At 35.3% G+C, this 12,512-nt stretch overlaps 1 protein-coding gene across 7 annotated transcripts; it reads left to right on the plus strand.

Annotated features, from left to right (window-relative positions):
- Positions 1-3,201: 3,201 nt before the first annotated feature.
- On the plus strand, positions 3,202-10,640 carry LOC107812462 (putative late blight resistance protein homolog R1B-16). Of its 7 annotated transcripts, XM_075247909.1 has the most exons (5): positions 3,202-3,426; positions 3,598-3,674; positions 6,244-6,391; positions 6,813-9,012; positions 10,377-10,640. In XM_075247909.1, exon 4 carries the CDS (start codon positions 6,839-6,841, stop codon positions 9,005-9,007), a length of 2,169 nt encoding a protein of 722 aa, XP_075104010.1. In that variant the 5' UTR covers positions 3,202-3,426; positions 3,598-3,674; positions 6,244-6,391; positions 6,813-6,838; the 3' UTR covers positions 9,008-9,012; positions 10,377-10,640. The 7 variants fall into 7 exon arrangements, with proteins under 7 accessions (XP_075104010.1, XP_016493067.1, XP_016493068.1 ...); XM_016637581.2 differs by lacking the exon at positions 6,244-6,391 and having other exon boundaries at positions 3,226-3,426; XM_016637582.2 differs by lacking the exons at positions 6,244-6,391; positions 10,377-10,640 and adding an exon at positions 9,168-9,282 and having other exon boundaries at positions 3,270-3,426.
- Positions 10,641-12,512: the final 1,872 nt, after the last annotated feature.

A 12,512-nucleotide genomic window follows, 5' to 3' on the forward strand; every position in this document is an offset into this window, starting at 1 on the left:
GTCGAAAATGAAGTTTTCCACTTCTTTAGCATTCCGAGCTCCACTGTATGGCTTTGGATCAGGAATTTTCAGTTTTTGTGCCATAGGGGCGAGGTTAACACCACCCCCAAATTGGTTTCCTCCTCCTCGAAGTAGGCCTTGTAAAGCAGAATTGACAATGTTGAGCTGACCTGTCAAGTTGTCTATAGTTTGTTACATGGCAGTCACCCTGTCTGCCTCTTGTTCCATGTTGGCTAAATCCTAGGCACGCTCTTGATGGAGGGCATCAAATTTACCAAAAATTTCGGCTGCCTCTGTGGCTGCCATTTGCCGGTCTCCTTCAGAGTTGCGACTGATGTTTTCTATGTCAACTTTGGCCTGGACCAGTCTGTGGTCGAGGTCGTCCAACCTTTGCACTAGGCAAGTCTTTATGTCAGGCATCATTTTCATGATGGGCCGAAATGCGTCAACCGTCCCCTCAAGGGTCGCGATGCGATCCACATAATTCACCATGGTCAGAAATGGTAGAAATTGTAATGTAATCCCTTGTCTGATGTCAACCCTAGGCTCTGATACCAACTGTTACACGACGCCTTCCTGAAGTTTCTTGGAAGGGCGACGTAAGGCTAAGCAACCGATGTCAGTATGGTTGCTGTCCGCCAACTGAGGTCTTCTCCGTACGCTAGACTAGATTGTCAGTGCCGTACGGGAAAACCAATGTCATGAGCAATTGAGAGAGAGCAAAAAAGAGAATTGAGAATGAAAGAAAGCTTGATTGCATTGAATGAAAGCTATTACAGAAAAACAACACGGTATCGGGGGGAGAGACACCAGTACAGAGAATTGTTTGCTTGCTAGAACGTTTGATTGCTTGGTCCCCCTTAATAATGCTTAAAATAAATAAACCAAAGTTACATGACTTGACCTAAATAAGTTGTAGAAGCACACTAAAAGAAAATGCAGTAAAACTATTCTATATTTACAATGAAAAGGACTTAATCTTCTACAAAATAGAAACAAGTTCGTTGCCAACAACTTTGTCTTTAGCATCTGGGTCAGCGCACACGGCATTGTCTGCGCGCGTGGCGCAGTTGGCATCTGCCTGTGGCTGGGCGCTGGTGATGGCTATCGGTTGGGCGACAACGGCATATGCGCGCTTGTCACTTGGAGCTGCCGAGACCACGGGGCCGACCGTGGCGTTAGGCATTGGGAGGCTTGCCAGGACGCCACGGGACGCGTCCAAAGGGTCATGGGGCATGGCTGGAAAGCTGCCCATGACAATACATATGATGAGAAATTGAAGAAAGAAATTGTCATGCTTAAAGATGGGCAAATATTTAATGATGTGAATCCTTTTAGAAAAGTTATAGAAGAATTTTTCCGTCAAGAAGGTTTTCCTATTGAAAAGAAAAAGAATGAGAAGAGAAGGTTTATTGCTTTTTGTAAAGGTAATGGATGTGGATGGAATATTTTTGCTTCGCCTTATGGTGATGGAATAACTTAAAAGATTAAAAGATTAAGTGGTCCACATGCATGCCTTCAAGATATGAAAGGTTATGGAGCAACTTCAAGATGGATCGCTAAATAATTTGAGTCAGATTCCTGAGCCGGCTATGATTTATCTGCGGATAAGCTTTATGTTTCTTTGAAGGAAAAATATGGCATTGATGTTAGTCGTCAAATGCTAATAAGGGCCATAAAGATTGGAAAAGAAATAGTTGCTGGAGATCATGAAAAGAGTTATGCCAAAATACCACAATACATAGCAATCCTAAAAGAGACTAATCAAGGTGTTATAAAGTTAAAGTGCATTGGTTTAGATCTATTGAATCCCAGATGAATTTCAGTACTCGAAATTTTTTACATTATCTTTGAGGCACAGAGTTATGGCTTTATTAACCGTTGTAGACACTTTATTGGTATTGATACTTGTTTTTTGAAGGGTGGTTTAAGGGGCAATTACTTGTTGTTATTTCACTCGATGCAAATTTAGGTATTTTTTCTCTAGCAGTCATGATCGCTAATAAGGAGGATGAGTCGACATGAGAGTATTTTCTTGATTGCTTGTTTGACTCTATTGGAGATATTGGAGGCATCATATTTATGAGTGATAGACAGAAATGGCTTAAAATGATGTAAAAAAGATTTTTCCTATAGCCAATCATAGATTTTATGCAAGGCACCTTTATAACAACTTTAAGGCGGAACATCCTGGTCCAAGGCTAAGACAGCTTTTATGGGCAGCAGTTAAGACTTATAATGAGCAAGACTTTTGGCAAGTTATGGATGAAATGAAAGAAATAAGTAAACCTACTTATAATTAGTTGTTGCATGACTGCAAAGAATCACCAGGGAGTTGGGCAAGGCATAAATTTGATGAGCATGTAAAAATTGATCATGTTACAAATAATATGACAGAGTCTTTCAATGCTTATGTGGTAAAAGTCAGAGAAAAACCAATTCTTACTTTGTTGGAATGGATCAGAAGAAAAACTATGACTAGATTTCAATGGAGGTATGAAAAAGCGCTTGATCTGGAAACTCAAATTTCACCAAAAGTGAGAGAAAAGATTAATCAAAATCAGAAAAAAGGGGAGAAAGCTGCTTTGTTTCAGGGCTAGTGAACACTTATTTGAAGTACATGACTTGAAAACTTATGTGGTGGATTTAAAGGTTATGTCTTGTCAGTGTAGAGAATGACAAATCACTGGAGTTCCATGCAAACATGCATTATGTTGCATGACTCATATTAGAGATGATCCTACGAGATTTGTTGATCCTCTACTCACTATAATTTTTTTATGTGAAGACTTATTCTAAAAATATCAATCCAGTCCCGGATGAGAGCCAGGGGCGGCTCAATAAATACGGAGGCCTATAGCAAAAATTCAACGAGAGACCATTTTTTTTTATATAAAAGAAAAAATTCATATATAATTTCACTTAAATTTTGTATTTCTAATTTTTCATATGCAAAGTTTTAATGAATTAATAATCGAATCCTTTTTCAATTTACAGTCTAGAGAGTGATTCCCAAAAAGATATTTTTTCTCAATTTATGATCAACAATTTAATCCTACTTTTTTACTATGAAAATTTGTACTTTCTCATTTAAAGCACTAAATATTCTTCTAAAAATAAATTAATATATAACCTATTAGAAAAATTTGGGGCTCCAAAAATTATGAGGCCCAAAGCAGCTGCTTTAGCAGCCTTACCCTTGGGCCAGCACTGATGAGAGCAAATGGCCAGACCCTATTGTGCACCTCCTGAAGAAAAAGAGAAGAAGAGAGGTAGAAAATCAAAGAAAAGGAGAAGAGAATTAGATGAACAACTGGCAAAAAAGAGATCGGTTCGTTGCACCTACAGTATATGTCATCAAATTGGGCATAATAATAGATTGTGTGGAAAAATAATATCAACTACAAACGAGGGAGAACTTCATTAGTAAGTTCGTTGCTTTTTCAATTTTCAAATTCAAAATTCCTAAAGTAGAAAATAGTTTCCTTTTCATGTTTGCAAAAGTCTTTCTGTTTTTTCTATTTAGCATGGCAAGGAAGTGACGAAAACTTTTCATTCAAATAAGTACTAAATATTTTTATGTTTCTAAATTTGCAGGTTTCATTATGTTCTTGGATATATGAAGTGAAACATCTATTTGCTGGGATAATGCATGACTAGCTTATTGATTAAACGTAAGACTTCATCACCTTTTTTGGAATTTTTTCCCCAGTGATTTGAACTTAATTTTTAAGTATCTTGTTCCTTTAAGTGAGTATGAAAAAATTATTTGGAACTTAAATCTTGTTGTTTGATTGGTTGATTGTATAAATCAGGTGTCTTCTCTAGTTTGCAAGCTCAATATTAAGGCCCGTTTGGACATAAAATTTGATGGAAGATTTTTTCAAAAAAATTTCACTTTTTTTCGAAATCAGCGTTTGTTCATAAAGTTTTTAATTTTCACTTGAAGATGCATTTTGAAAATTTTCAAAAATTTGAAAAACTGCAAAAATCTGTTTTTCAAAATTTTCACTCAAATCACTCACAAAACTTTAAAAACAACTCAAACTGAAAATTAAGTCCAAACACAACTCTAAATTTCAAATACCATTTTTACTTGAAAAATATTTTCACCGATTTTTTGAATTTTACAATTCTTATGTCCAAACGCCTACTAAGTATCTTGTTACAATCTAGATGCACAATAATATTTAGCTTAAAAGTTGTGTTGTCTTTGTTAAAAGTTCGGCCATGTTGCATGATACGCTTTGCTATATTGATTATTTTATAAATTATTTCTTTGGATGTTGTATAAGCAGAGGCAGATCTAGGATTGAGATTCTATGGGTTCAACTTTTAAGGTTTTTAACATTGAACCCATTGTATTTTTAAAGTTATGGGTTCAGACCTATTATTTGTTGCGATTTCAATAAAATTTTACATATAATATGTTATGCATCAAAAATACTGGATTGAAATGAACCCGGAGATCAAACTCTACATCCGTCCCTGTTTATAAGACCAGAATAAAAAATAATAATAATAATGAAGATTATTGTAACAAAGTTTCAACTATTATGTTAGCTTTATAAATAGACAGAAATGGAGTAAAAGAAAAAAAAAAGATCAATAAACATGAAGTATCACAAACGGCAGAGGACTCTATCGATAACAAAGGTATATAACTAATTAGAGCACCCCATTAAATAAATAAATAAAGTGAAATTACGATTTGCCCATATAGAGAGCGGTCAAATATTTCAAAGCTGCCGGTCAATGGCCGGATATTGATGTGGTTGGGGGGGGGGGGGAGGGGGATGCTTAATGTTGAAAGTTAAGGAGAGAGGTTGATTTTTAAGGCAAACTTAGGGAGGAAAAATGATTTTTACTCATTAGTAGAATGTTAACCTAGTGAGAAGTTTAAATAATAAAACTTAATTAGGACAAATACTCTTCAAATTATTAGATATCTATTTTGCGAATTTAGAATAATTTTTAAAAACTGATAATATGAACTCACGACATGAACAGAAGTTGTTCGGCAAGCAACTTTGATCATAACAAAGGAACATAGGTGAGTCATTAATCCTCCCAGCAAGGGTCAAGTTATTTGAATAAAATATTATAAATAAGGTTGTTGAGATTATTTTACATAGAGTAGCAAGTAAAAGACGACAATCATATTATTGTTTTTATTGTAAATGTAGAGCAGATTTCACTATTGAGATTCCTATTTAACGTACACGATTAGTATAAGTTGACTTATTTGTTTATTAACTACAACTAGTAGTTGATAATGCCGAAATAACCATTTTTTATACAATCACAATTTTCTTCAAGTTGGAAGTTTACGATATATCTCCTTTGCTATTATACCCTTACTCTTTATTTCTCTTGCCCGAAATCATAAAGTTAAAGAACCTTAGAACAAGTTATCTCTCTGTAGCCACTCTCAACACTAAAAGGTTAGATTTCTCTTATAAGTTTCCATTTTATTTTTCCTTTTTTGCTTTTCGCTATTTCTCTTTAAATCATTTAATTGGTAGAAGATTTCATATTTTGTCTTCTTTACATGATGTGTCTATGCTATGATGATAATTTTCTGTCTTTCAAAATTATCCAACAGCTGTAGAAAGCTCCCTTAAATTGTTTCAAAAGATCGGTTACTAATCAGGCCTTAAATAATGGCAAATTAGGCAAAAAGAGAAAATTATTAAAAGCCCAGGAATAATGAACAAATATTCCGTTGATTGGAAATGACACCTTTATTTTTATTTATTTATTATTTATTTACCTTAAGGGATTGTTTGGTTGGAAAATAAATTATCTCAGGATTAATTATTGCGGGATTGTTATCCCATTTTTTCATAGGTATAAAAGTAACATTACAATCCCAGGATTAGTTATATCGCGATTTTATCCCAACCAAATGTGAGATAAATTCATCTCAAATTTAATCCTGAAATTAATTATCTCTTAACCCTCGTACCAAACGGGCCTTAAGTGTACAATAAATCGCTGTCTGACAGACTCTTTAAAAAAATAAAATGACATTGTATAACTGTTCTCAAATAATAAAAAAAATATAATTTTATATATATATATATATATATATATATATATATATATATATATATATATATATATATATATATATATATATTGTTTTAGCGTAATTTTTTACACTATTTTTTTTAACACGAAGAATTATAACAGAGATTGAGTAAATTATTTTCCTTCATCCTTATTCAATCCTCTTGTCAGGCATCTTCGCAATTCAACGGGAAAAGTATAATTGGAAATGAAGAGGAAATATTGAAATTTGGAGCTGCTGCCGCCGGTCGGATTTGGCCATAAGCTTCGACAATGAAGAGAAAAATAGAATTAGCCTAAATTAGGGCTATTCTTTACAGTTGAGTTGTGTAGTATATCATTCCACGCACTTTTAATGGGTATTTATTACATGTCATTCTCTCAACTAGAGCTTAGATGTATAATATTAGGGGCTTCTTGTAGTTAATGTTCTGCAAAATGATTGATTGTTTAACTTGTTTACACGTGCATATATTAATTAAAACACCAAATCTTCTGAAAAAAGAGTTGGAAATTTTAAAGGTGTACTAAAACTAAAAAAGATACTCCTACACACATAAAATGGATATAATTTTTCTTGGCCTCCTGTAGACAACACATTAGACTTTACATGTGGCATTAGTTTTATATTTTTGTGTTCTCTTCTAAGTTGTAAATTGATATAATATTCTTGTTTCATTCCTTTTATTGAGGCTCACAGAGCTTTCATTAATTCTGATATATGTAAATTTTGCTTCCAGCAATTATAGAGGCCAAGCTAATTAGTATGGAGGATATTGTTGAGAGTTGTGACAGAACTCCTACTCCAGCAAAACGTAGATATTCACCAATTGATGAAGAACTAGTGGGTCTTCAAGATGATGCAGAAAGAATACATCGACATTTGACTAGAGGGACAAAGGAGCTGGATGTTATATCGATTGTAGGAATGCCCGGACAAAGCAAAACAACTTTTGTTAGAAGGTTATACAATAATCCTTCAATTGTTTCTCACTTTGATGTTCGGGTGTGGTGCTCCTTTTCACAAACATATAACGTGGGAAAGCTGTTGCTTGAGATACTAAAACAAATTATCGCTGGTAAGCGTGTTATTGTAGGTGGTCGTAGCATGGCTGACATGTTGCGCAAGAGTTTAATGAGAAAGAGATATCTCATCGTATTGGATGATATGTGGGAAATCAAGGCATGGGATGTGTTGCGGTCATCTTTCCCTGATGATAGAATTGGAAGCAGAATAATACTAACAACTCCACTTGAGCAAGTGGCAAGAGAGCTTAAGTACCATAGTTACCCTTTTCACCTTCGAATGCTAGATGGTGAAGAGAGTTTTGTATTATGGCAGAGGACTGCTTTTCAAGGAGAGATATGTCCTCCGGAACTACTTGAAGTGGGATGGCTAGTTACCCGAGAATGTAATGGATTGACAGATCTGATTATCATGATCGCTGGAAGTATTCCGAAAAAGGAAAGGCGAGATCCTAAATCGTGGCTTAAGGTTGCACGTGAATTAAGGTCCCAGTCTTTTGAAGAGTCGCTTATGAAGATGATACAGTCAAGTTTTGACCGTTTAGAGGATCATCTAAAGTGTTGCCTTCTGTACATGGGATTGTTTCCTAAAGGCTATGAAATTCCAGTCTCTGATTTGCTGAAGTGGTGGATAGCTGAAGAGTTTGTGCAGACAATTGACACATTGAAACTAGAAGAAACATCAAAGAGTTGCTTGTACGATCTTGTTGACAGATACCTAATAACGGTTACTGAAACAAGAAGTGACGGTGAAATAAAACACTGCAAAGTTCGTGAAGAAGTGCATGATTTTTGCTCGAGAAAAATTAGAGAAGAAAAGTTTATGCAGCTCGTAGTGCCATATAATCCACATCAACCTGCAGTAGATACAGACGAACAAAGGAAATGCATGTATATACATGACATTATGAAAAATGAATATTCGTCTGATAAGGCAAAGTCTTTCGAAAAAACTCAGGGGTCTCTAGAGTTCATTGCGCATCCGAAATTCAGTATACCTCACCGCACTAATCTTTATCCTTTACTTAATGACTTCACACTTATTAGGGTGTTGCATTTATTGGATATGTACTTGGAAAGTTCTTGGGCTACTGCATTCCAATCACTAACTCACTTGCGGTACCTTGCAATTTTTGTCAAGGAACTTGATTTCAAGTGGTTGTCACACCTACTCCATCTGCAAACTTTGCGGGTTCGTTCATCTTATACGATGATATCACCTGCTATTTGGAGAATGGCAAAGTTGAGGCATGTGGATATAAACGAATTTTCAATCACATGGGAAGAGAATGAGCGAGTGAATTTTGTAGAATCTTCAGAAATTGTGTTATACAACTTGAAGACGCTTGGCATGTTCTATATGTCTGTGGCTGACATGACTCCAAATTTCTGGGGGAAGTTTCCAAATCTTGAAGAATTAAAGCTCCACATTGATGAATTTGGTGATGTTCCTGATGATTCGGTGCTTTCCATAAAACTTGACTTCCCCTCAAGTCTAAAGGTTTTGTCCCTTTGCGACATTTTCCTAACGGATGAAATAGTTTTAACTATTGCAAGACTGCGACAACTTGAGACTCTTAAATTATCCGAGATATACTTAACGGGGGAAAAGATCTTGGACCTCAATGATAATGAGTTCCCTGTGCTCAGAGTTTTGAAATTACATCATGTGTTTATGATCCGGTGGATTTGCTCAAATGCATCTTCATCATTTCCTCTGCTTGAAACACTAGTCATAAAAAGTTGTTCCAAACTTGAGGAGATCCCATATAGCTTTGCGGATATTGAAGCACTGCAATTTATTGAAGTGATCAAATGCGGGAAGTCTGTTTTGGAATCAGCTCTGGAGATTCAAGAATGCCGTCGTGAAGAAAGCAATTTCCAAGTTCAAGTCTCATACAAAGACTAGAGACGGTAAGTGATTTCGTAATTGTGATACTCCTGCAGTAAGAAACAGACTCTTTCTGCTGCTTTAATTTACACCTCTCCATTGCATCTGATATGATAGCGATTTTAGAAACTTATATCTTGCATGCTAAAGTTCACGTCTCATCTTTCAATATTTACAGCATTCCTAGGCAGTGTTTGGAATTGCGTAGAAGCTTCACGCCTCTCATTTCCTTCAGAAAAATGCCTCCATGAAGTCGCAATTGAGAATTTTATATATTACTGTTTATGCTTTGCGTATAGTGCTTCTTTTTTCCTTTTTTTGAAGATTTCGAAAACTACTATTGAGAACAGATGATCCGTAACTTTACCTTATGCCAATTGTGCCACACATTGCAATTGTTCGGGGTTTGTCCTGATTTTCTTACTATATTTGATTTTCACATCTCTTGAAGGAAAGGTAACATATTTAACATAATTGATTTAACCTTTTACGAAAAAGAAAATAGAATTCTTCTTTATTTGGCTAGTTCTTTTTTTGGAAGGAAAATATTTTGGCTTCTATAAATTAAGGATCTTTCCTTCTCATTCAGTAACACCCACAATGTAGCCATAAGGCATTTGAGAGTTTTGTTTAGGGGGAGAATTTGTGAGATAAGTGTTATGTTGTCACTTGTGTGTGCCTCTTTGTGAGGTTGTTCTCTCGATATTTTGTACTCTCTTTTATATAGTGGATTAGATAAAATTATTAATAACTTTGTATAAGAAAAACCAGAAATATTGAATTTAAATGAAATTACATATGAACTTTTTTTTTCTTTTATATAAAAAAAATATGGCCTCTCATTGAAGTTTTGCTTTAGGCCTCCATGTTTATTGAGCCGCCCTTGTAGGTAATGAATAACCACATGCTAGCTTTTTCCATACTCTGTATTGTTCTTTACCTGATAACTTCTGAAAACTTTTTAAGTTTCTATTTCATTTAGATGTTATGTCTCAAAGCACAAGTGATGGATTGATCTTAGCCATCTTGGCATACTTGGTAGTGACTAATTCACCTGGTCACTTCCTCATAGTTAGGGTTGTTGAGTTCATTACACGAATGCACAAATTCCACTTGGTTAGATTTTGATAGTTAGGTATGTTCTCCCTTCAGTTCGGTACTTGAATGCACATAGATTGTCAGAAATACCATTGATATTTTTTCCCCATAAGGGAACATGACAAAGAACTAAAGATAGGAAAATATAGTTGTTTCAATGGAGTGTTTCAATCATATTTGTTGTCTTTGTAATAAGTGTGTCATATTAGTCATGTTGGTATCATTGTACAAGCAACATATCTCTACTACATACTATCAAATGAAGGTTCATATATTGTTCTTATTTCAGGTCTTTGTAATCATATTTGGATGTACTCTTTGACTTAAAGGTAATTTCTTCTGTCTTACTCCAATTTTCATACTGCTATGACTAAACACAAGATTTACTTTGTGAATTGGGGTTCTTGTTAGTGGGATTATGGCTGTGAATTTTTCTGTATTTAGTTGTTGATCAGTGGGTTCCTACTGGATTTGGTGTTTGGATTACTAATTAAAGTAGCTACATTGCTGGTGTTTGTATTGCTGATTGCAGTTTAACAATCTTTGGTGTGTGAGTTTGGGTTCTTCCTAATGTGATTGGCTATGAAATTATGCTATAGTATGTGTTGCACCCTATTTTGCACTTGTCAAAACAAGAATCAACTTGTGGTTTCTCTGTTGTTGATGAAAGAGAGTCGCCATCTAATATTTAAAGGTATACTAGGGTACATATTTAATTACTAAGTCATATTCTTTATTAGTCTGCTAACCGGTGAGATTATGAGTAAGGATTCTTGTTCTTCTAAGGGGAGGGTGTTAGACACCTGATCTCGTCCAAGTTCACACCTCAATTCAAGGTTATAAAACGGTTGATTGCAATAGTAATACCCAACAAGGAGTCGGGGTTGAATTTCACATGGAGCTATACGTGAGATTTAGGAGTATAAATTGCAGTGTATGAGTATGAACTATCTCAAATTACACTTCCACAAATTGATGGTTGTTCTATGTCTATTCCAATTTAAGATTGCAAGATTAAGTAATGAAACTGAGAAATTGTTTTTGTTGTTGTTTTTCAAATACTGTAAAAGGCCTAGTGCTATGACCTTCACCTAGGTGTTTGCTTAACGAGTTGTAAACTTTAAAGCTTGTTTTATTGGTCGGGGTGTATTATAGCTATCAACACTTGAGTACCCACTCAATACCTCTCGGTCAGAGAATGACTTTGCCCAATTTGGCTTTCTCAAGTTCAAATGGGTGTTGAACAAAACGGCTGATACAAAGCCCAAGTTGGGTTTTACTATCTCTAGATTCAACCCTTTAATTGAGACTATCAATCTCTTGATTCACCCCAATTTCTTGTTAGCTAAATTTTCCTAGACTAAGTCTCTCTTTCTCAAGTAGAGACCAAGTTAATGGGTGTTTGCAACCATTAATTCTACAACTAAAAGTACGAACAATGCTAAATAATAAACACTCAACCATAAACAAGCAATAAATCAAACACCCATTAAGTTTACACTCTAGGGTTGGGTCACAAACCTAGTAAAAATCTAGCTACTCATGCTTAAAACGGAAGAAATAGAAGAAGAAATGATAATTAAACCCATATTGATAATTAAAATAAAGAAATCTATGTTTAAAAAGCTCAAAATGGCAAAAACTACTAAAGAGAGTAAAGAAAAACGACTACTGTAGTTGCTGATGTCAAAAATTTAACCTAAAAAAGTGAAACTCTTCTATTTATACAGAGCTGGATTTTCGGACAAAAATGCCCTTTCGGAGGTTCTGCGGTCGGACAATTCCATGTGCGGTCCGCACTTTGCTTCAAAATGACAAGATTGGAATCTTGCGGCCACATCTCTCTCTTTCTACGGTCCACACATTTCTGAGTGCGGCCGCACATGGCTCTTTTACGGACCGCATAAATGCAACTGCGGCCACGTAGCTGATCTTCCTTGGCCGCACAATAATTGTGCGGTCCTCACTTCCGTTGAACTTGATATGCAGGTTCTCTGAACTTTTGCTCTTGCCTAGCTTCTATGGCCGCACTTCTCACAGATCTCTGATAAGTTCTTTTGCACAATCTGTGGCCGCATATGATGTTCTGCTGCCCGCACTTTAAGCTTCTGTGTCTGTTTTTGTCCTTGAGTTCAGATCACTCGTTCTTGAGTTGAATTTTATCTTGGAGGCTCATTTTCCAATATTCCTGCAATTAAGCATATGCCATTAGTTTTCGGGAACACAATTAAATGCTTTTGGACTAAAACGAAAGTTAAAAGGCGCTAATAAGTGGTCAAAATCCCCATTTATCAACTCCCCCAAACTTAAGCTTTTGCTTGTCCTCAAGCAAATAAAGTAATTCCCACCTCCATAAGTTAAGAGGTATTCCAGCTAATCAAAAATGCATAAATCACACATCAATTGGGACCAACAATTACCCACA

The sequence above is a fragment of the Nicotiana tabacum genome, chromosome 24 (assembly GCF_000715075.1).
Source record: "Nicotiana tabacum cultivar K326 chromosome 24, ASM71507v2, whole genome shotgun sequence".
Classification (NCBI taxonomy): Eukaryota; Viridiplantae; Streptophyta; class Magnoliopsida; order Solanales; family Solanaceae; genus Nicotiana; species Nicotiana tabacum.